The 24,199-nt window shown below is 38.3% G+C and overlaps 1 protein-coding gene across 2 annotated transcripts in view; it reads left to right on the top strand.

The window, feature by feature from the left end:
• tenm4 (teneurin transmembrane protein 4) overlaps nt 1–24,199 on the top strand; it is a gene marked incomplete at its 5' end in the record, with an annotated part of 141,332 nt that overhangs the window by 25,291 nt on the left and 91,842 nt on the right. The window contains 4 exons of one of the 2 annotated variants that reach the window (XM_079481033.1): nt 6,865–7,083; nt 16,987–17,230; nt 20,893–20,991; nt 22,244–22,479. In XM_079481033.1, coding sequence (XP_079337159.1) covers nt 6,865–7,083; nt 16,987–17,230; nt 20,893–20,991; nt 22,244–22,479 — 798 coding nt within the window. The remainder of the gene's footprint in view (nt 1–6,864; nt 7,084–16,986; nt 17,231–20,892; nt 20,992–22,243; nt 22,480–24,199) is intronic. The other variant, XM_079481034.1, reaches the window with a different exon arrangement.

The raw sequence follows: 24,199 nt of genomic DNA, 5'->3' as shown, positions 1-24,199 counted from the left end.
CTCTCTCTCTCTCTCTCTCTCTCTATATATATATATATAAATATAATATACACAATGTTTTTAGCCATTATAAAATCCAGATTTTGACTTATGATGTTGTTTTTTCAACATCAGTAGCCTAACGTTATTGTCTTCTCTCTCTCGGTCATTAGCTGACGGGGGCTAATATTCATGTTTGCTCTAATACAGAATAAATAAACAAACCGCAAACATCTTATTATTGTGTTTATCAGAATATTCTCGTAATATATAAAGTGTACGATAATGGTGGAAGATCTTATCTAAACTGTCTTTAAGACGGTAGTTGAAAGTGATGATTTAGTGCATGTTTACCTTGAACAGAGGCTTACTGAACGCATTCTTCTTTTATGGCCGGCAGGCTGGCTGGCTTGTGTCAAAAGGGCACCTACTGTCCCTGTGTATTTATATATCATTCATATGTGATCTTATGTGTGACGTCTCATATTTTACTGTTATATATGGAAAACGTGTGTGCTTAGGTGTAGTGTTAAGAGAACGGGTTTAGGCTGCAAGCATTTGATGTCACAGATTTTGACAGCGACCACGGAGTAAAAATAGTTTTTTTTTGTTTTTAAATACTGTGTACAGATACACTGTTTTATAATTTCACATTTATAAAGTCAATGCCATTGTTTATATATTAAGCCATACATATCTCTATACCAAAGGTTCATTTGAAGCTCATTTCAACACAGTTATTTCTAATACAGTTATGACAGTTGCTTAAAATAAGGGTTTTGGTTTTGAACAAAGTCTTTGCCTTGATTTTAAAAAGGATAGTTTACCCAAAAATGAAAATTCCATTTATTCAATCTTATGTCGTTTTAATCCCGTATGAATTTTTTCTTCAAAACACAAAAGAAGATATTTTGAAGAAGTTTGTAACCAAACAACATTGACCCCCAATGACTTCCGTTGAACACAAACCACTGTGGCATTTCTTAAAATATCACCTTTTGTGGTTTACTGACCAAAAATACTTTTTTTAACTGTCACTTTAAACGTAACAAACTACTTGTGCCATTTCTATTTGAGGCGAGGTTTGTGTTTTTTAATAGCGAGACTTACAAATGAACACTGAAAAAACAACTCGTATGATTTCCTTATCTTTTCTGTTAATTTGCTTAATTTCACTTAGTTTTTTTTATTTACTGACATTTTTTGTTGCAAGTATAAGTAAATTTGCTTAAAAACACTGCGTGCAAAAATTATGCAAATTAAAACAACAAAATAATTAAATCCAACTACTTGTTAATTCAGTGAACAAACAAGCTATATCTAGAGATCAGTTTAGATGCTAGCAACTGTATATAACAATACAACCGAAAAAAACTCGCAATAGACCTTAACACACAAGAATTAGACCTAGACCATCGCACAAAAATTCCACACACTTCATCTTTATAATTCCCATCTCCGGAATTGACTCTGTCCCGGTGCTTCTGGAAAGTCTGAGAAATTAGAATAAATTACACCAGGTAGAATTAATTAAACACAGAACTGCCTTCATCTGTAAGACAAATGCTTCCTTTCCCCGCATGCAGGAGTGCAGCGCTTGCTCGGGCTCCTCTGTGACTTTCAGCGCTTCTAAAGGACCTTAATATGTAGTTCTCTGTCAGAGAAGAAATGATTAATAGGAAATTAAAGTCTTCGCTGTAGGTTAAAGTTAGGTGAAGAAAGTAAATCTTAAAATCCTTCGTGTAATGAAATTCCATTCATGCATTGGTGAAATTAAATTCCGAATTGTTTAGCCTTTCAAATCAATGTGTTGTACTGTTTATGCTCAGATCAGTTAAATGTTTTGACTTCCTCCTTGAGATGTAGCGATGATTTATCCAAACCACCATCATATCAATTGTCCCAGATAAAAAATAAGCCTGGATGTTGAATTAACATTTATTTGGAAGGAGTTGACTTATCATATTGACACATATCGGTCCTAAAAATAGAATTGTACAATGATCAAATAAAAGTATAGTCAAAATACATGTGACGGTACATACAATGTTTATTTATACAACATTAAAATGTCAATAAATAAAAAAAAAAAAAAAAAATTAAGAAATGCTACTATGTATAAAGGTATGGTTAGCATCCATTTTGTTTTACTCTTCTTTTTCTATTCATAAAAGTGCACATATAAAAGCAATGCACCTACAAAACACAGGATTAGTAGCCTAAAGAAGCTCTGCCATTTGATTATTTAATTTCTAAAAATTCAATTGTTCATTATCAATATATGAATATTCAATATTACATCTTAAAACATTTATTATCTTAATACATATGAATGTATTTGTTTTATCAACACGCTTTATAATTCAAAGGGACATCGAAAGCACAAATCCCTGTAATAAATGTCACAATCAGCTGCTGGTATTTATTTATCAGTAAGGAATATTTTTGTTTCTTTGACATGGAATACGATAAGCACTTTTTACGAGTGCTGTCCATCACTTCTGTGCAAGACTTTGAGTGCATCTAAACTTTACAGTAGCTGGGGAACTGTATTGTATGGCTCCAGCGTCACATTTTGTAAACTGCATTTCTAACAAAGAACTGCACAAATGCAGATGTCATAGCAATCAGCAGTAAATACACACACCTTTCTGTCGTCTTCTGAAGTTCACTCTGCACTGTGAAGCCGTGGATGGAAAGTGCGCTAAATAACGCAGAGTAAAAGACGGGGCGGAGCCGAAGACTGACACTGTTGTCATGTATAGTGAGCGTAGAGGGAGAGAGAGCCCAGCAAAGGGCTTGCTGAAATGTTGTTGCACGTTTTATTAAGATTACAATTTCTGACTGTCTCAATGGTCACCCCTCGGGGGCCCCATCAAAAAACGGGGCCCCAGGCAATTGGCTGCCTTGCCTGCTCAATTCCTACGCCTCTGGTGAGCACATTAATCCATTCACAAAAGGCTCTTCCACCAGGCTGTAAGTGTACATACAATGGCCACTTTCAGGAAGTCATTTAGCCTTTTATGGTCATGGGATACTGGATGTAACGTGTTTGTGATTCATTTTAAATCCTTGGAGTGTTTAGGATTTTACCTGGGATTTCTTGTTGTTGTTGTTACTAAGCACACACGAACATTCAGTGTGTTATACAACATTATACATACATGTTAGACTTAAAAGCAGCAACATGTGTTTATAACAGTTGTCAAGGTAATATTTCAATAAAAATAAAACATCCAATGTCTTTATGGGGTAAACTAAATCCATACAGTGCCCTCCTCTATTATTGGCACCCTTGATAAATATGACCAAAGAAGGCTGTAAAAATAAATCTGCATTGTTTCTCCTTTTGATCTTATATTTAAAAATCTACAATATTCCATTCTTTAAAATAAGACATCGATATTTACATTTTCTTAGCACACCAAGGTGACTAGGAACATGATGCTGATGACTTCCTACTGCACTGGAGAATAAATATAGTAACACAAAGCCCAAAATCCCTTAATCATTCATCACAATAGATAAAACAAAAGAATAAAGTTCTGATGTGCAATATAGTTCTGCTGCGCTACACAAAATAGCTTTAAGGAAATAGTTCAAACAATAAAAAATCTTATTTCCAACATCAGGGCAATGATCAACTTGTCATGTTAATGCTAAATTTACAATACTTAGTATCAAATGCTAAAATTACATCCCATCACAGCAGTTTGAAGTTATAGCCGCACTCAGTTAGATTATGTCATTACAATTTTCCGGCTTATAACAATCTTCTGTTATCTGATATCGATTACAAAATAAAACTAAATGAGACCTAAACAGTTTCTTCAGATGAAATTTCCTAAATCACAATTTATAAGCGCTCCCTATTATTCATAAACATTTACTCAGTAACTTTTAATCAAAGTCACTGAGTGCAGCTGTGACACGTCAGAGGAGATCTGGCCCTCCCGGCTGAGACTGGTTTCTCCCGATTTTTTTTTCTCCATTTATTTATCATTGGAATTTGGGTTCCTCGCCACAGGGCATTGTGTTGGCTTGCTCACCGGGAGACTACATTTATTAGATATAATTTGCTAAAATGATCCTGCTTGTTCTATAAACACCATGCACTGTGCTGTATTTTACCTTTTCTGTGTTTTTCTGTTGTCATTATTGTCTCCTGTAAAGCTGCTTTGGAACTATGCACATGGTGAAACGCGCTATATAAATAAATTAAATTGAATTGATCAAAATGTTTTAATGGGATGGAGATGTCAAAAAGGTGTTTGAAACAGGATGTATGTCAGTATTGTCTCAATTTACGGCCAGGAGAAGAATTTTTCGGCCAAAAACTCTTCAAAGAGCACAGGTGGAGAATTGCAGTAATCAGTTGAATATTGGGGTCAGAAAGCATTTAATAAAAATAAAAGAAAACTGCACCTCCATCACCACAAGTTGTTTGGGACTGTTCAAGAAACAAATCTTCTGCTTTAATGCAAAAAACAAACTCCACAATATTAATCTGACATACAACTTCAAGCAGGACTTAGATCTTTGGCCATATTAAATGAAAAAGTGTTTTTTGCCAGCAATAAAACAAGATAGATTTGGTGCACACTAGAGTAAAGAATTGCCTCATGTCCACAGTAAAATATGTCGCCATATCTTTACCTTTGTGAACCTACTTTTATACCAGTGGTCCTGGACATCTTGTTCAGATACATGGAATCATGTTTTATATCAAATACCAACAAATACAAAATCTAAAACTGACTTGCTCTGCTAGAAATATTATAATGGGTCGTGGTTTGATATTCCATCAGCACGCTGGTTCAAAATAAACATAAAAATAAAGAAAAATGTGTCATTGAACGCAAAATCAAGATCCTGCCATAGCCATCCCAGTTCCTTGATCTGAACACTACTGAAAATGAGTGGGATGAACTGAAGATAAGAAAGCACCAACATTTGAAGGATCTAAAGAGATTCTGTATGAAAGAATCGACTCGGGTGACTTTCCATATATTCTCGAACCTTGTCAGACATCAAAATAAAAGAATGAGCTGATTTTCATGCAAATGGAGGTTGCAGAAGGGGGTTTGGAAAGAGTGAACCACAATATGTCATTGGCCAGACAGACAAGGTAGTCCCGCCCCAAAGACTAACATCATTGGCAGATAACTGTCTCCAAGTTTTCTTAGGTAAACACATGGTAAGTCATCAGGAAGTATGACCCTTATGTATGGTATTCCAGAACAAAATGGAATGTGTACCTTTTTGGGGTTGTACCAGACCACACCCCCACTATTTGGGAGAGTTCTACAACGCAGATTATAGCTTATATTGTCCTGTTGGTGTGCCAGCAGGTGACCAATGATTGAACAATGCATGATTCAGAAAATTACACTTCAGAGAGTTTCATGATTCATCATGAAATCAATGAAGTATCCATGTAGAACTGCATATTGCAATGGACTAAACAATATATAGTATATAGTGGACTGTCTTATTAGTGTGATTTATTTGAACATTAACATTACCAGTAGGAGAAGAGGTAGCATGCTTCGACATCGGCTGGAAGGAATAAACAAAACATTTATCATTTGTGAATGACTGAAGTAATCTTGTTTTCAATATGGTAATGTTACAATAGAGAAAATGAAATACTGAAACAAGCAAATAAAATATATACAAACAAATGAAGAGTTTGGCTCCAAAAATCTACATTTTCAAAAAATAATGCTGTTTATTATTTTATCATTATTTTATTGTAAATTACTGTGCAAGTTAACTCTATTTTTTATTATGGCTGAAATCAAAACAAACCAACTGCAGTTCGATTGTTTTTAATTGGAATGCACAATAAAAAACATTATTTATGAAACAAAATGAAAACTCATTTTGGAACCAAACTTTTCAAATATTGCACACCTATGTTTAGCATTCTTGTTCTAAAGGTTTGACTTCAACATAACAATGTATTTAGTAGGGGTTGATGTCAATTGGCATTAAGTACGATGTTAGTTGCACTTTCATTAAAGTTGGAAGATATGTCTAGTCAGTGGGGACTGTATTGTCTATAGTAAGAAGAGAGATGCCAGAGAATGTGCCGTTGTGAATTTCACATGAAACACATGCCAGAGTGAGACTGGATGTTAAAAAACACATTGACATGTTGACAGGAGAGGATGGAAAATGCTAATTAAAGTGAAAATCTATAATGAAATTTATGACTATAAGGGATTGTTTTTTCCTTTAAACACCAGCTGTGTCCTTTAGCTGTTGTACAGTATGTCAGAAGGGTTTGCACAGAAACAGAACAATTACAGTGGTGTGAAAACTGTTTTGTCAGTTCTGTTCAAGTTTTCGAATGTGTTGTGTTGAGAAAATGTGATTTTGTTGGCTGAATTTCACAAAACACATCAGGGTCACGGTTTCCCCTAAAATCTTTTTCTGAGGTAAAGTGTTGAATTAACATAAAACTATTTCTCCAATAATTTAATTTATGCAAGATTTTCTTTTTATTTAGTGACCCATAACGTTTTTTGTGATATTCATCCTCATTCAAAGCTCTTTATTCACTGTTGATCAATAGTATTAATCACCATTGGTCACCAGTGATCCTTTCTATATGTTTCATGAATTAATTTTCAAAGCTTATCTGTCTATATATCTTAAATAAATATAATTCCGGGCTTACTTGACATTCCTTCAAGACGACAAATCTAAATGGAAAAGAAAGATAATAGACAGAAAGCTTTTATTTCACATTCAAAACTTTTGTTTGGTTTCTCTCTGTGCATGTTTCTACTTGATTTGTTTCTGTTGTGTCCGCTGTTATTTGGAGGTGTGTTTTTACGTTGTCCCCCGTGTGTTGTTTTTTGTGTTTTTGGTCTACAGGTGCACCTCTCCATTGCTCATCTGCTTCCTCTTCCCCTGTCGACTCCCCCTTCCCTCCCCCTTCACATGCAACCAATCAGTGCCAGGGAAGGTTGCTAGGTAACAGTGGGGCTCAGGCCGGCCGGGACTCTGAGTCAGAGGATGAGTTTGCCCCCAATTCATTCTTAGTTAAAACCGGCTCAGGGAACGTCTGTGCTCCGGCCACTGCGTCTGCTAACGGTGAGTTCCTCTAAATATCGCTCTCCCATCATCCCCTGCTGGATGTGCGCTGGAGCTTGTGGAGGGCTGAACATCTATTTTGGGAGTTTTTGTTAGTTAGTAGTGGAGAGGAGGTGAGATTTTTGCTGAAACTTTCAAATAGGGACGGCTGAAGTCATGTTTGAAAACCAAGAGAGACGCCGCATCACAGATGCTAAAGATTTTGTGATACTGAGACAAAAATCTAAGGAATGTCTCCACTTTTTTTGGTTAGTTAGAGGCAGCCCGGTACTGAACATGTCAGTCTTGCATTAGGATCCACAAATTAACAAGATCTGGAGGTGTAAATGATATGTAAATTAATATTTTATCCGATAATGATTTTGGTAACACTTTTTTTTACGGTGCCCTTGTTACACATTTGACATGCATTTACTAAAGTATTTACTAAAAATGATGCATAATTACATTTAACTAACCCTAAACCAAACCCTTACCATATAATAAGTAGGTGTCGTTAATTTGTAATACTCCGTACTTAAATGTATAATTACACTGTAACACGGGCACTGTAAAATAAACTGTAACCATGATTTCTCGCAATGAATATTATTTACAAAAGTATACAGCACAGCAAGGATTTTAAAATTAGTTTTTGGGTTTGATTTGATTTCCTCTTCAAGATTCTGAAGGAAAATGTCAAGATGCTGAAGGACAATTCACACAGTAGTGGAATGTTGACAGTATAACAACACCAGATTATAGTTTGCTGAACAGAATTTTGACATTTTTGAATTAGCGATACAAAATTGTTTTTTATTGTAATGATTCCCAGATTTGTATTTAGAAGTAACTGCACAATTTTCAAATATATTAGAATTCTGTAAACAATGCATCCTTCTGACATTTTGCGAAATAGTGCTTAACAAACTTGTAAAAATAGTTTTTAAGGACCTAAACTGATATTTATTTGTGATATTTGTATTTTGAAAAATGCAACCTTTGTTCCCCACATTGGGGTGTTTTCGTGTAGTTTTGGCAGCTTCACCGTCACGGCAGCTGTCATGACTAATTTCACCCTGTGCTGTGACTTCTGATGTGGTTCACAATACACACTTCACAGTACGGACATTTGTGTTTACCAGATTCATTATCCAAATCCCATAGGAGGCAAATCTGGCAAAGCCATTAGCCTAAATCTGTCTTACACTGCTGTCCTTGATGTTTATACTGCAAAAGACTACAAAATTAGAAATCAGATCAAAAACCAATTTGCTAACATGCTGTCCACATAAAAAGCTTCACGTCGGTTTCATAATCAGAAGATAGCAGAGAGCATGGCGATACTGCGCAGTCGATTCGAAGCATGTCATCGCCGGCAGCTCCTGGCTTTCTCCCTCAAGGCTCCTTCACAGAGCAGAACAAAAAAATGCTGTAAATAATTTATCAGCCTTTACAAGTTAACCACCCAAGGCTGGAATTACATCAAACTCCAGAGTATTCTGCTTGCCTGCCTCCACACTGCTTCCGTAAAGCAATGAATCACTCTCCTGTGGATAAAAACTTTCCTTTATCCGTGCGGCAGCTAGCTTGCGTCTTGGTCACCTTGGCCGTGGCACCCCGTTGCTTAAATGGGCTTTATCTTTTTCGACAAATGGCTGTGATTTGCATTGGTATATGGGTTACCCTAGGCTGCCAGTGAGGGGTAGCACACTCACCAAAGGAATCGGTCCCTTGCCTTCGAGCTATGCATGGCACCATAAGGCTCTATTTGACTGAGACAAAGTAGCATGCTACAGTGCCATAGAAAAGGAAGTTTATATGCTGGAGTTAAGCTTTGCGGCCCTTGGTAATAAAATTGTGGGGTTCCTGCCCGAGGCAATGCCGAGGTCGATGCAAGGTTTGATCGCGTTTTCATTTCTTTATTGTCACAAATCAAATTTTTACTTGGAGCCCAGGTGGCTTCTGCATTGCCAGTCATGTTTGCGTTAAAGACCTTGTGAAATGAAACATTTTGTTTTAGGTCTATGGCTGACTGTTAGCTTGAAAGTCATGTTAGTGTACTACAGCTGACACAAAAAAAACCTTCAGCAAGTACATAGGCTGAAAATATGCAGACAAAACGGACAAATCGTTTTGATGACTCATCTTGCACAACACAGCTTGTTGACCGTTTCTTTTGTTTCACTGACATATATGGCATGCTTTGAGCTGTTTTATAATTTCACTTTTTATTGTTAGAGCTGTCAACATTTTTCAAGTATTAGAAGTTGCGGAGATACTGATATTGTGCATTCAGAGAGTCTGAGGGAACTCCTGTTTTGGAGGGGTTTGGTTTGATCAGAGGAAAATAAAAATAAACAATCGGACAGAACCAGACGGTTTTGACAAAAAATCTATAATGACAAAAGCAGCATATTAATATTTTGGATTGTTCAATGTTACAGGCTTTCTCAAAGAAAATTGACTTACCTGTCCATAATCACATTATTGATTCAGTCCTGTTGCACGGACATGACCATTAGGGAGTCACAGGTGTCAATCTCAGGCGCTGACTGTGTGAACGCAGCCATTGTGAGGGATTGTAAATAAACAAGTGGTAAATTATGGAAATTGCCCTGTTCTGGAGAGCACCATCATGGTCATTTTATTGTTTGGCTACTGTATTTGTTGAGCCTTTAAACAAAACAAGGACCCAATTACAATTAGAATAGAAAGAAGTTGCTGTTGATTCACTTGAACAACCTAATGAGCCCATTTTAGCCATTTTTCCTACGGTTATAGTTTGGAGCAGGCCTCTATTTACCTGAGAACAAACAGCTAACTGCTTTCATTTACCTAACATTAGCATACTAGCGTGTTTTATATGAGATTTAATACGAGCAGTGCGGTAATGACAGACTGTTGAAAAATGAATCTTTTTTTGTCTTTAACGAAGAGATGTTCTCACATTCACATTGAGTGGCATAAATTACCATCCAAAAGCACACTGTCAATTCATTAGCGCAGTTAGCACAAAATATTTCACAGTGTCTGACCATTTTTTGGGCTGCGTTTTAACGTACGCCTCGTGTAAACAAGCAGATGTCTCGAAAGATACGTGCCAGGCCTCCAGTCTGTAATATTTTGATATGTTTTACGTCATTCTCCTGAATGCCTAAATAACAATGTGTTAAACCCTGTGTCCCCTCTTTCTTCATTTTAAGCTAGCACTTGAAAACGTTTTTGACTGTGTTGTGACACGGCTCTTATTTCACAGCCTGACTCCTGAGTATTACAGATTTGACAAATTACAATAAGAAACGGGGCATTGGCTGCTTAAAAAAGATTCCAGAACCTCACGTAAAACGTGGGGAGTATAAAGGGATGGATTCATGTTGCTGGCGTTGATATGAATTTGTATGTGCGTCTTTAGAAACACGGGTTTTGTAGTTCCAGAAATGCGATCCAGTGCTGAGAAAAGAGCTAAAAAAGGCTTAGCTCAGGGTTTCAGGCTGTATTTTCCGACACGGAGTCTGTTTTCAGAGGAATTTGGTACGGTTTTCACGCAATTGAGCAGGAATTTTACGTGAGGATATGGAAACGCTAATCCGGACATCTGCATAGCTACGAGAGACCAGTAGCAAAGACTCACAAGTGGTAAGTGTCGGTAACACGGAGCCCCTGGTGTTAAATGCAACTTAAAGCAAAGTTTGGCCTTGGAGCCGGAGTTTCGCACACAAATTTCACCACAGGGAAATCTCGGCTTCTAAAATTCATCTCCCCTTATAGCTATCACCTGGAGACAGAGTTATCAGTTTGAGGCAATTTCACTTCTCCCAGAGCGATTCTGCATTATCAAAGAAAAATGCATCTGTTGCATTTTATAGACCGAAGGCCTCTCGGCTATATTTTATTTTTCAATTCATCCTCCTCAGCTGCAAAACCACAGCCGTACTTCACAAACCAGATGCTTTGTATTTAAAAAGACTGAGATTAAGAAAGCTGCAAGACTTTGAATAGAGAAAGTGAAAGATCTCTACGGCCGCTTGGTCTGGTTAGCATGATGGGGCGGTCTCGCTGAAGCTTAAGGTCTTTCTTTAGAGCATGTGTTGCTCCGTGGCCCCTGGCTTTCTCTAAGGGTCCCGTTCCTGGAGTGACGGCTAAAGGGCCACGGGCTCCCTGCTGAGCCACTGTTTTTCGGCACAGAGCGTCTCTTGTCTTAGCATCTTTTTAACAGCGAGCAGCATGGGGTGCAGGCCCCAGTGGGCCACTAATAGAGTATGGATTCCCTCAGTAGGGGCTTGCACAACACGCCTTTGCAGTTGACCAGACAGGAATGAACGGATGGAAATTAAGCTCCGGGTCAGCCCACTGCTCTGCATGTGGATCAGTTGGGTTTCATCAGAGCTTATTTAATCACCCCTCTGTTGTGTACGCGAGGGAAGCAAATGAAGTTTATAAGAACATAAATCCACCAGAGATATAGTCACTGTTGGTCTTGCGACTTTCACCTGCAATGTTTCTTTATGAGGAAATTTGAGTTATTTATAGTTCCGGCAGACGCCAGGATGGTAACCGCAGTCCATTTTTTTAATTGCATCCGTCCAGCTGTTTTGCTAATGCGTTGTCACCTTTGGTAAATGTACACTGCATGCCCATGAATCGCCGCTTTATTTAGATTATCCATTCCCGAGGTTACCATGGAGATAACAAAGTGCCAGACAGAGCCATCTGCACGTTTCAACATCAAATATGTCTTCACGACCCTAGGGAACACAAAAACGGCACATATTTCATGAAAAACATCAACCTTGATTTTTATCCAACGTGATATGTTTTTCTAACATAAATTGGCCGTTGCCATTTCAACTGGCTTTCAAACACCGAGATATGTATTTTTCAGATTTGGTTTCTCTGATATACAGTAACTGTGGAGGTGTCAGCTAAGCCTTGGGTTACTCACACTTGATGAGTTTGAGAGCTTGAGAGATTCTGAACGCTGTTGGCTATATCTGGTAGCTTTCAAACGAGACCAGCGAAGACAGCTTGTATTCCCACATGTATCTTCCTTGCTGTCTTTTCTAATGGTTAGGAACAACACCTCAGCCAATGATTGAATGGAGGAAGAAGTGTGAAAACCGTAAACGCACAACCTTCCATTAACGCCCAGGGTAACTGTCGGACGTTTGGGCTGATTGGAAGACACAAGTGCACAACCCTTTCCAAACATTTACAGTCGGAAAACAAACCCAGCAAACAAACCGGACCGGCGATCGAAGGTCTTTGCAGCTATTTTTAGGGACACTTGGATGACGTATAATGATTCTAATGGCTGGCGGAGGGGTTTTGATTAATTCTGAAGCTAGTCTCACACCTGCATGTTTGATCGGGTGTCTAGTGCGAGTTCTCACTTTCAGGTGTGACAACTGTTATTTCAAGACTGTTATTTCGTAACTACAAACCCAAATAGACTTTTATCAGCCTATAACCTTCAAGTTGTGAGGCGATTGGAAAATCTGCACTTTAAATGGGTGATAGTCACAAAAACATCCTGATCCTATTTCACACAAAAATCTCAAGAAATTGTTGAAAAAAGCCTTTTTGGTTGTGCCACTAAGATTTAATTATTATTTAAATAAATTGACAATCATTTTCAAGACCGCAATGTTAAAAAAGGTAGTGGCCTAATTTTGGTTAAGTATTTATTTATTTTTTTCAATATTGTTGTATTAAACAAAATCTTTAATACATTGTTAAAAACTGAAAACCTTTGTCGCTTAGTTTTGACCACTACGGTATCCTGTGTATACATAAAGAAACCGAATATGATTTCTTACTATTTTGGATGATATATGACCCAGACATGCTCTTATTGGTTTTTAGAGATACACCCAAATAAGGTAATTTTAAACTTTGTTGTTGTTCTTCAGGAGCTCCGATTATGACACTTTAAAGACACATTTGGATGACCTCGTTCCTTATCAATTATTCATACGTACAAATCAATTCTGCTGCAGGGTTTGATGTTTTTGTGTCACTTGCCGGTTAACTAACACTGCTGACTGGAATAACCCAATTTTCCTTGGAGATTGACTTCAGACAACGTTAATAGGTTTCTGACGCCGGCAAATATTGAGCTTGAGAGAAAAGCTTCTGAAATATTTCTAGCCTTTGATCAGTTGCTAAATGGAGTCAAACTCATCGAAAACACATTGGCAGGTCAAATAAGCTTTTTAGCACCTTTTAGTAAAGTTTTTTTTTTAGGGAGTATTAGCCTGTTCTTGGAGCATTGTTGTTAAACTACATAACCGCGCCAGGGAATTTCCACAGAGAGACGCTTGTCGGCCTTTTTAATTGCCATTTTATTCATTTGCTGTCTTGTAATCATGAAGCAATTTTATTTCCTAGTGAATTTCATTTGGAGTAATTAGGTGGCAATTATATTTGAAATCTCAAGAGAATACTTGCGGCCACCTAAGCAACAGTTGAGTTTAAAGAATGAGTGATTTTTTCCTCGTCTCCTGGAGATAATTTGAAACAGAAGAGTCATCTGTTCCTAAAACGGCAAAACTAACTTGTTTGCGGCTGTCTTGGGTTGTGCAAACTAGATCGATGAAGGTCCTTCCCCTCTTTCAAGTCCTTCTGGACTCTGCCGAATTGTTCTTGCTGAATCATTGCTTCTTGTCTAAAATGTTCATTGTCTCAAGGATTCCAATGAGCTTTACCTTTGGTGCTTTTCAATGGAAATGAAGCTCCATTCCTTTGAATGCTGCATCAGCATTCTTGTTGTCTGCTGTTTAGGGATTACAAACCTCGGGTTAGGACAAACTCTTTCTAATAACAGTACACTTGTTTTGACGTGTTTAGTGAAGTGTTTGAAATTGGTTGATGCATTGCCTAACCTTGTTTTTAGTCTATTTCTGTTTGTAGCACTAGTAACATGCATAATGCTTTTTTGTTTGTTTGTTGGAACCTGAGGGTCTATACTTGAAAATATATTTTGCCAGGGGAAATATATTTTACAAGTCAAATGTGTTTCTGTATCAAACTTAGAAGAATTGTATTTTCCAAAGAGATCCAAATTCTCCACCCATGGGTATCAAAACTTGCATATAAACTCGCTAGAAGTTGCCTCTGTCGAAGGTCTGTGATGGCTGTAGAAGTGTTTTTTTACTTCAAATGTTATGCAGTATATTTGGACAGTCAAGTAATCCAATTCACCAAGTCTCATCGACATTAACCTTCCCTGAACCTCACCACTTCCATCGTAGTCGCACGCCCGCACAGTGATACATCCCCTCACGGTGCCATGGAAATGGTTTAGCTCTCTTCAAGCTTTTCGTCTGTTTTGATCCGGTTTCATCAGGGCCATCATCAGCTTGGCTCACAGAGGCAACAGAGCTCTGAGTAATTGGTAGCGTAGGATTGTGGGAATGCAGCTCGGTACAGGCCCATCTGTCATAGTCTCTGACAAACGATCAGGCCCTGTGCCCGAAATGAAAGGGAATAAAAAAAGTAGCGGGGTCCCTGTCAGTACAACATCCCATAATGATCTTCAGTAGGAATGTGCACTCACCACATGGTGCAAACGCACTCATTTAGTCATATGAGAGATATGAGAACTAGCGTTCCTTTACCCTGGTGACATGCCTCCAACAGAGAACATACTGTGTCGCTCGGTGTGTGAAACTACAGTAAGACCTTTAAAGCGTACAACTTCTGCAGTTCTTAGGAGTAGATAGTGACTCACGGTTGTTTACTGCATTTCGCTCAATACCATCCATTGTTGTCTTTGCTGTTACATTTGTGCTATAGAAAATAAACAGGGGTTAAAGGACAGTCTGGACCAGATAAACTCAACTGAACTCAAAAGTATCCACAAGATTTTTCAAGGCGGGACGAGAGGTATGTTCATATGTATTTTCTAAACTCCATTGTGCTCGCGGAGCTCCTACCGTGAGAGATGCGAGACTGGTGCAATGTGTGTTTAGTCTCTCCAAATTCATCCCCTTAAAGGCATAGTTCATCCAAAAATTACCCTAATGTAAAACCTGTATGACTGAAAAACATAAAAGATGTTTAGAAGAACATTGGTACTTAAACAACATAACCTATATTGACTTTCATTGTATGAGCACAAAATCATTTTTCTTGCATTGCATTTTTGATGACGGAATTGTTCATTTTGGGTGATCTGTCCTTTTAAATATACTTAAAATATATGAGTATAATGCTTTTGTAACAATTTGTCATCTTTAAATAGAAATCAGTATCAAAAGACACTGTCAGATTTCATATAACGTGCTGTGAGCTATCCACATTGGTTTTTGTGGCGATAGGCTATGAGATCATCCAAAGTCAACAATGTCTGTTTTTTGCTTTAAATGATTTTAAGATAGCACATTTGCAATTTTCTTATAATACAAATACTAAAATTAATGATTTTATTATTATGCCCCCCCACCCCCAAAAAAGGAAGATTGGCTTCCTTAACATGAATTTCTGTCTTTGAGTCTTACTCACTAAATATTAAAGATATTTTAACTTCACAGAACATTCTTTACATTATGTAGGATCATTTTATGTGGAAAATCACGAATAAATGACAAAAAATGTCTTCCTAGACAGGGTCACATATGTTCAGTATCAATTTAAGTAATTTTGAATGCTGCCACTCTCTGTATAAACAATACGCATAGGAACTGAGGGTTGTGTTGTTCAAGTGTAAATAAACATCCTTAGTGCCCTAGCCACTTTAGCGACACACTAGCGAAACCTAACTCTCCTAAGCTAAGAGACCATTGAAATCGGCGACAGGTGTAAAACGAAACGGCTTTGTTCTTGTTAAGTAAGGGTTCTTAGCGCAATGAGGCGTTAGTATATTGATTGATGAATGGGTTAGCTGATATGGAAATGAATGGCTGCGGCGCACACAAGGACACAAGGCTCTTTATCTACGTCTGGATTGCCACAATCTGATGCTCGGGATCTCGTGTCTGATAGCCGCCCTTCCACCACGATGCAAAGTGACATTAGGAGACAGAAGCCTCTTCGGAAGCTTAAAACATAGCTCAACCTGAGCCCAACCTAACAAACTGCACTCGGTCATGGCGTGAATTTCAAACAGGTTGCTGCTGGTAATTCAGTCGTCTTTGATGATGACAGATTGTCAACTGTGTGTTTTGCTGATGCTGGTTGTCTGATTCATGATGTTTGGATATGACAACGGGTAGCTTAGTGGAGTGCACCTTCTTTTTATCTTAATATAACTATATAGGTAATATATTCTTACAAGTCATTTAAAATATTAAAATAATTCATTTATACATACGTTAATAAACATATGAATTAATTTCAGTGCCTAAGATGTGTTTTGCAGATAAAACAGTTGTTCTTTAGGTATGTTTTGATACAAAGTATGTATATATATATATATACGCATATACTATTTATATATATTTATTTAAAATATGTATTATAATAGTTTTTTATTAATTGTTTTTATTATTTTAAGCATTTAAAAACGCAAAGGCTATTAATACCGACTGTAGTATTATTACTTGAGGTTTTTGATTCTTTTGACTTGTCAATGTAAATGTAACTGTTAAGCTAAGCTTTAGTCAGTTAAAAATGTATTTATATTTGCTTTTGTTGATATTTGATTATGAAGTGTAGTCATGAAATAAAATGTAGGCTACCGTTAGCTATAACATAACAATTTATGAGTAAAACCTAATGCTCTGACAGATATTATGTTAGTGCACCCCCAGAGGAGAGTTAGAGAACTGTTACCTTGCGCAGTATCAAGCATATACACTATTAAATATTTCATCGGTACACCATACAATAATGAAAACAGCAAAACTTTTCTTAATCCAGAATGTTAATTAAACAAATCGCCTTTTTCTTTTATTGACTCTCCTTTTCTCTCTCTCGATCCAGAAGGCTCCTTCCCGAATCATTCCCGACTGAGGACGCCGCCGCTGCCCCTCTCGCACTCTCACTCGCCCAGCCAGCACCACACCGCCTCCGTTGGCTCCCTAAGTCACAGCAACTACACCCAGCGCAGTAACCCGAGTCCTGCGCCCACTGATATCTCGGCTCCCAATGATGGTACCAGTGCCCAGGATCCAGGCAGTGCCCAGGACAACTGGCTTCTAAACAGCAACGTCCCTCTAGAGACCAGGTACGTTTGGGACTCTGATCTTCACCTGGTGTAATGGTTCATTTAGCATTAAGCGACGCTACGTCAGGTATTTAATGCATCGTATGGCATGCATATGTTGGCTGCATGAAGCGTTTATGCATTACATAATCTGCTTAAAAGATCAAATGCTTTTTAAATCCTTGATAAAGTGTCTTTCGCCTTCTAAAGCTCTACGTGACACCAGATGTTTTTACATACAGCATTGTAGCTTATTTGAGAAATCACATTGGTTTTTTATAAATCCCTGCATTGGGTCAACAAGCATTCAGAACATGAATATACAACAAGAGAAAAGCATTGTTTTATTTCGCCTAGCGTAGTGCCAGTCCATTTAATACAGTTTCTCTGAATGCAGAAGGGGAGGGCTCAGCTCCTTATTTATCTCCCATCAGCCCTTGCTCTGTTTGCCTCTAACTGAGCTACTTGTGTGGAGGAGATCAGTCAAGAACCTTTCAGATGTCTGTTTACATTGCCCAGACTGCTCCTCATGCATGGCAGAGAGAGATCAGTGCAGTCATACCAGCACTGGAGGAGTGATACATGACGATGTACGGAATACCTCAATTTATCGCACAGCTCAACCGGCCCACCACTCAAATGTCTCATGTTTATTTTAGATGCTGTAAAAGTTTTAATGTTCTTCTGACTTGACGCCTATGAGATTACGAGACATGTGAGGTACGGCTACATAGTGTACATATATCTTAAGGGGCTTGTAATAAATCTTGAGGTTTTATATAATTTTTTATGAGAGTAGGCGGGGTGCTTTTGTCTTACTAGGTCGGAGTTAATAAAGGTTTAATTAGGTCGGAGCTAATAAAGAACGGTTTCGGAAATTTGGCTAAGATCTGACAAAAGAACGTTTTATAAACATTCTGTCATTGCTAAACGTTATGAAAACGTTAAACAAACATTATAAAAACGTTTTCTTTTTATATTGTTAGCGGAACATTCAAAAATTCACAAATGATGTTTTTATAACTTAATAAAAATGTTATCAAAACGTTCTTAAAACATATTTTCTTTGCTGTGAAGAAACTCTCAAACTCTTACTTCACCCCAAAACAACACATTTTATTTCCAATTTAACCAAATATTAAGTGACACCATTTTGGTAGTGATCAAAAAATGTTGCAACTCAGACTCGAACCTCCATTACGCATATAAGCACCCCGTCATACTGTTTTTGAGCCTATAATCTAACCACTACATCACAGCTCCAACACGTCTGGAAGTGTCTTTTATATCACGGTGCTAATAATAAGCGTTAGCGCTAGGGAATTCACACGAAAGCTGTGTACTCACTGTCTTCTTGATGTGTTTGTGACCGGTGCGGTGTGAACGGTCCACTCAACAGGAAAATGAATGTTAATTTGAATTTGCGGAGGGACAGTTAGCAACATAATGACTGATTAAACGCCATGGATTTTCCCAAACTTTAATCTGGACCAGGTATTCCCACAGGAGAGAGAAACAGATGGCCACGCCAGCCGATCAGCGGCACGAGGAGAGTGACGGAAACCGAATAAATCAGTGACATCAGACACACACTCCCGCACACACCTCCCTCCGATCTAAAAAAAAGAGTGATCAATTATCTGAATGCCTCTGATGAAATTGGAACCATTAGCAATATCCACAATGGCAGTGAAAGATGGTCTGTCATTTGGGCTTTAGCTAATGGCCTTATAATGGTTCCCTCTTCCAGCTTTTGCACGGCAGCCTGGAATGGATTGGATGAGTCCCTGGATGTGTAGGCTTACCGAAACCTCTCATTGGATGAGAGCCAGGAAATGCTACTCTCTCATTGGCCGTTCAAACGTATTCTTTTATACTTTTTTTAAACTGCCATTTAAACCCAACTCATCTTAAGTCGAACTTTAATTTTGACTCTCGATGCCCAAGCAAACAAACAAACAAATGTACGTGAGACAGGCAGGGACAATGAGCAGGTGTTCTGAAACAGCATTTTCTCTTGTTGAATTGAAGGTGTTGAGCCTTCCGTGAGCATGTTGACGCTTCATTTCTCCTTGGCATTAGCTTGGTCTTACCTTATGGAACAGTCGTCTCTGGGGGCTGCCGAGCCGCTGCAGACACGCTTAACTGAATGCATACTGTTTGTCTAGAGAGTTTCTCTCTGAATGTTAATAACCGTCTGCTTTGTGAAATCATATATTATTTAAAACTGCAAAAATCACAATCTTTTGGGGATTTGTTCACCCATAAGTGAAAATTCTGTCTGTATTTTTAGCCCTCATGTTGTTACAAACCTGCACAACTTTCTTCTTTCTGTTTTGTAAAAGAAGATTTAAGGGAGTTACGATGTACACTTTGTACACTTTTGAGCATTTAGTAAAAAACAAGTCTTTTGAAATCCTACAGTATCGTTTTTGTGAGAAACGACTTTCATTTATGTATTATTCAATAATCTTTATGATGTTAACCACTGGGACTGCAATGTTGAGTCACTAAGTGACAACTCATGAATCAGATCACTTTTATGATAGTTTTGAGGTCATTTTACGTTCATTACACTCTTAAACATTCTGGGTTGTTTTAAAGGGGTACTCCACCCAAACATGGAACCTCACGTAGTTCCAAACCTGTATATATTCTTTATTCTATTGAAAAAAATAAAGATATTTAGAAGAATGTTTGCAACTGAGATTTCTGGGGTAGTCAGAAAATGTTGGTCAGTGGTGCCCCAGAACTGTTTGTTTGCCTAAGTCCGTGAAAATATATAATTTTGTGTTTAACAGAACAAAGAAACTACTACTATGGTAGTCAATGGTGCCCCAGAAATGTCAGTTGCTGACATTCATCCAAATATCTTTCTTTGAGTTCAACAGAACAAAGACATTTATACAGTTTTGGAACAACTTAAGGATGAGTAATTCCCTGCTGCATTTTTGTTTTTTCTGGGGGGGACTGTCACTTTGACCTGTGTTCGTGTCAAATGTGGACATTTTCTTGGTAGTTTAACCCAACAGTTGGATGGATGGGTTTTTTCCAAATTTGACCCATCCACGAGTTGAGAGAAGACCTGCATTTTGGTGTTCTATACAATTGAAAGTATAACAGCCCGTAAATTTATAAAATTTTTCTTGTTGTATTTCACAGCATAACGAAAGTCATGCAGGTTTGGCACGACATGAGGATGAGTAAATGATGAGACAATTTTCACTCTCAAGTGAACTTTTCCTTTACAGCCGTATTTAACATAACCTCATGGGAATTCTGTCGGTGTAATGTGTGATTCTTCTGAAAAGTGTTGTGTCAGCCCCCGAACACAGAGTAAATGGAAAAGTAATGCCTTGTTTTCTTCTAACCACAATCATAAAGGAGCCAGAATACTCTAATGTTTATCAGAGAAGAACAGGACGCCTGCAGAGAAAGGCATGGGTCGTACAACACAAGGTACATGTGCGGTACAAGAGCACAGAAATCTCCTGGGACGGGACGTGTCGGGCGGGAGGGTTTCACGGGGCCGCAAATCCCTCACACAGCACTTTAGTTCCATAAGGGTGTCTGTTTGTCCTCGTCAGTCAGTCCGCTCCGTTTGCGTAAGCTCGCCGGTGGCATTTTTGTGTTCCACTTGCATGTCTCACTTTCCATTTGTCCATCTCTCCACCTGTGTGTAGAAACATAGCAAAGCAGACATTCCTAGAGACATTACAGGACAACTTTATAGAGATGGACACGCTGGCCACAGCTCGCCGTGACGGCGCTTTCACTGATGGGTATGTTGCATGATCTCACCGAGGCTGCCGGAATCTAGCGGAATCTGCTTTGCCATGCTGCATCGTGATTTTCATTTCAACACATAGTGTTACCAAAGTCTGTGTACATAACCATATGTTATCCAAAGCTTACTGGTTGCATGTTTTTAAGGGTGATAGATAGTTTTGCACAGCTATTTTAAATAGAACTAACAGTGAATGTAGCGTTTCAGCTTAGTACTTGTTCATAAGGCAAGCCCACATAAGTCAGAAGCTCGTCATGCCATGCGTTGGATGAATCACAGTTTTTTTTCCTTTTTTTCATCTAATTCATCTTATTTCAACTGCAAGATAGTTTCCCTTAAATGTTTGCAACCTTACATTTTTAAGTACAGTTAAAATGGCTTTAGTCATTTCGAATTGCTGTTTTACATTTTTTACTTTTAAGGTCAAGTTATTTCGTCAACTCATCAAAACAATTTACAGCAAATCACCATTGTGCAAAATTTTTGATATTTTTTTATGGTGTATGATTGTCAAACTTGCACATGTGCAAATTGACAATTGTCTACAAACAATTGGGAGGCTTTTATACAAAGTCTCCGTGTCAAAATCCGTAGCTTCTTCAAATGTTTCTCATGCAAAAAAATTATTCACGGTCATGTTGTTTTTTGTTGAAGATTATCTTCAAACATGAAATGGCGACAAACTTCTGCATTTAAGTGTACGCTATGTCTAAAAGTTTTCTTCATTTAGCTACTGTGGTTCATTTCTGAGCGCCCCTCTCATTTGGTCTGTAGCGCATGCTACCTTGACAGCAGTTTTAAAATCGATGCCTTCTGTCTAGATTCTCATTTCAAGAGAACCGGCCTGGTTGTACAACTAAGCTGTCCTTATAACGTACATCCTGCAATATCCGGGAGCTTTTTGACACGCACCCATAAGGTGAATTAGAAGTCACCACAAGGGCTTGTATTAACAAGAATACAGCGTGGTTACTCGTGCTGTAAATTAAATTTGATATTGATTCAAAATTTCGATATAACACATCCCTCAGGGGCACAGTGTGTCCTGCTGGCAGGCGGCGCTCAAAGGTGGCTATGGTAACGACACAGAGAAGTGCTTAGCGACAGCAGTACCGGTCTGTGTAGAGGACATAAGCCTTCACAGTCAACAGACACTGTTTAACACGATTAAAACACACACACTGCCCCGTAGTCTAACGCCCGATGTTATGTGAACGTAAGCAAAAATGTTCTCTGCGTCTCTCCAGACATTTTCTGTTCAAGCCTGGCGGGACTTCGCCCTTATACTGCACTACGTCGCCCGGCTACCCTTTGACATCCAGCACGGTGTATTCGCCACCGCCCCGCCCCCTGCCACGGAACACCTTCTCACGACCCGCCTTTAGCCTGAAGAAACCCTACAAGCACTGCAACTGGAAATGTGCTGCCCTCAGTGCCATTCTCATCTCCGTCACCCTGGTGTTCCTGTTGGCCTACTTTATTGGTAAGTTCACCATTTACATTTGTATCAATCTGAACCGTGTCCTATGAAAAATGCAAGAGTGGCCCGTGTTGTTAACATTTCTGTAGTTAAATATCCAAATGCGACCCTGAATGGTTAACTATCCATGATGTTCTGAAATAGCAATTTATTTGGTACTGGTCCATTTTGATTAGGCAGTAACTGAGCATACCTGAGACCTGCTTTGATGCATGCTGTGTGACTAGGTGTCTGCTGGTAATTCTGTTATGCATTTCCTGTAATCCCATGAATCCCAAGAAAATCCAATGTGGGGAGATGAGGCCGTGTCAGATGGTTCAAATAAGTGTTAGTCTATGCCTTTAAAAGTGATTTAAAAATAACAGCATTGTCCCATACAACTATACAATTTTCTATTGGTTTGCTTGAAATGGATTTGTATGTCTATTTACTAAGAATGTAAATTGTTTCATGTCATCTCACAAGGGTCTGCAACATGAAATGTTGTGCCATTTGGATAAGATTGAAATCATAAAGACCCCTTCGTAAAACGTATGCAATGCTGGTTCAACTCTGGTCCATTAGAACTTCCGGTTTAAGTTTTTTAACACTTCATAAACGTTTCAACAAAATACAACCAACAGAATATTTACTGTATATCCGCATCAATTTGTTAAAACAATATCTATAAGATTTAATGATCTATTTAGGATATTTAAAAATAAAGATGAAACCAGAAGTGATTCTTTTACAACAGTCCTACTGTGTCTACACTTAGTTCTAGCGGATGAACCCTCGGCTTGAAGTGTTGTGGTAGCTGTTGGGCTACTTCAGCTCTGACCTTGTTATCAGCCCAGCAAAGGCCGCAAAGCTGATGGATCTTAATCACTTCATGTAATTACAGACACCCCAACCATCTTCCAAAATCAAGCTCATCTCCCCGTGCACCTCAGGTAAACACGCTGGAAACCTTAGATCACCCTGAGAATCTGGGATTCAATCAACAACAAGGGGTCACGTTTAATTAAAAGCTGATGAGGAAATATATTTAATTTCAAGTGCAATTAATTATCTAGGCCTGTAATTGGAAACTCTAGCTGTGTTGTCTAATGAACCCAATTAAATCTCCTGACAGATGTTTGTGACTGGCGCTACGCTTTTGCAATTCACCGTTTATTTGGGGTGAATTTTGCGAGAATTGCTTTCTTGAAAGCGGTGAGATTGGGAGCCGTGCTCCATTTTCTCAGTGGTGGCAAACTCATTAAAAAGGTCATTATGTCCTCGGCATCAGAAGGTCATCAGCTTCCCTCTGCGTTCATTTCTTCTCGTGCTGGGCCTTCATCGTACCGCCCGATGCGCAACCACAGTCATAGCCGTAGACAATATTCAGTCTGTTGCTTTCTCTTTGTTTTAGAATTACATGCAACTTAAAGTATTTTCACAATTTCAAAACATTGTTTCCGTCCTTCTGAAACCTTGTACTGTATGGAAAAAACACAGTACTTTTAAAATTTTTACACACTGTGTTGTCAAAGTTGACAAGCATTTTTTACTACTTTTTATTGGTAAGATATTTGCAAAACCCTGTCACGAACAAAAAGGGTGACTAATTATTTATAATTTTTGAAAAGAAATTAAAAGCATAACATTTGGAGATACAAGGTTTATATTTATATTAGGACGGCAGCAATATGTTTGCCATATTTGGACCCTGGGCTCTGTCATGTGACCGGCTGAAAAGTTT

This window comes from Barbatula barbatula (genome assembly GCF_947034865.1).
Source record: "Barbatula barbatula genome assembly, chromosome: 19".
NCBI classification, from domain to species: Eukaryota; Metazoa; Chordata; class Actinopteri; order Cypriniformes; family Nemacheilidae; genus Barbatula; species Barbatula barbatula.
This window is presented reverse-complemented; position numbering and strand designations above follow the sequence as displayed.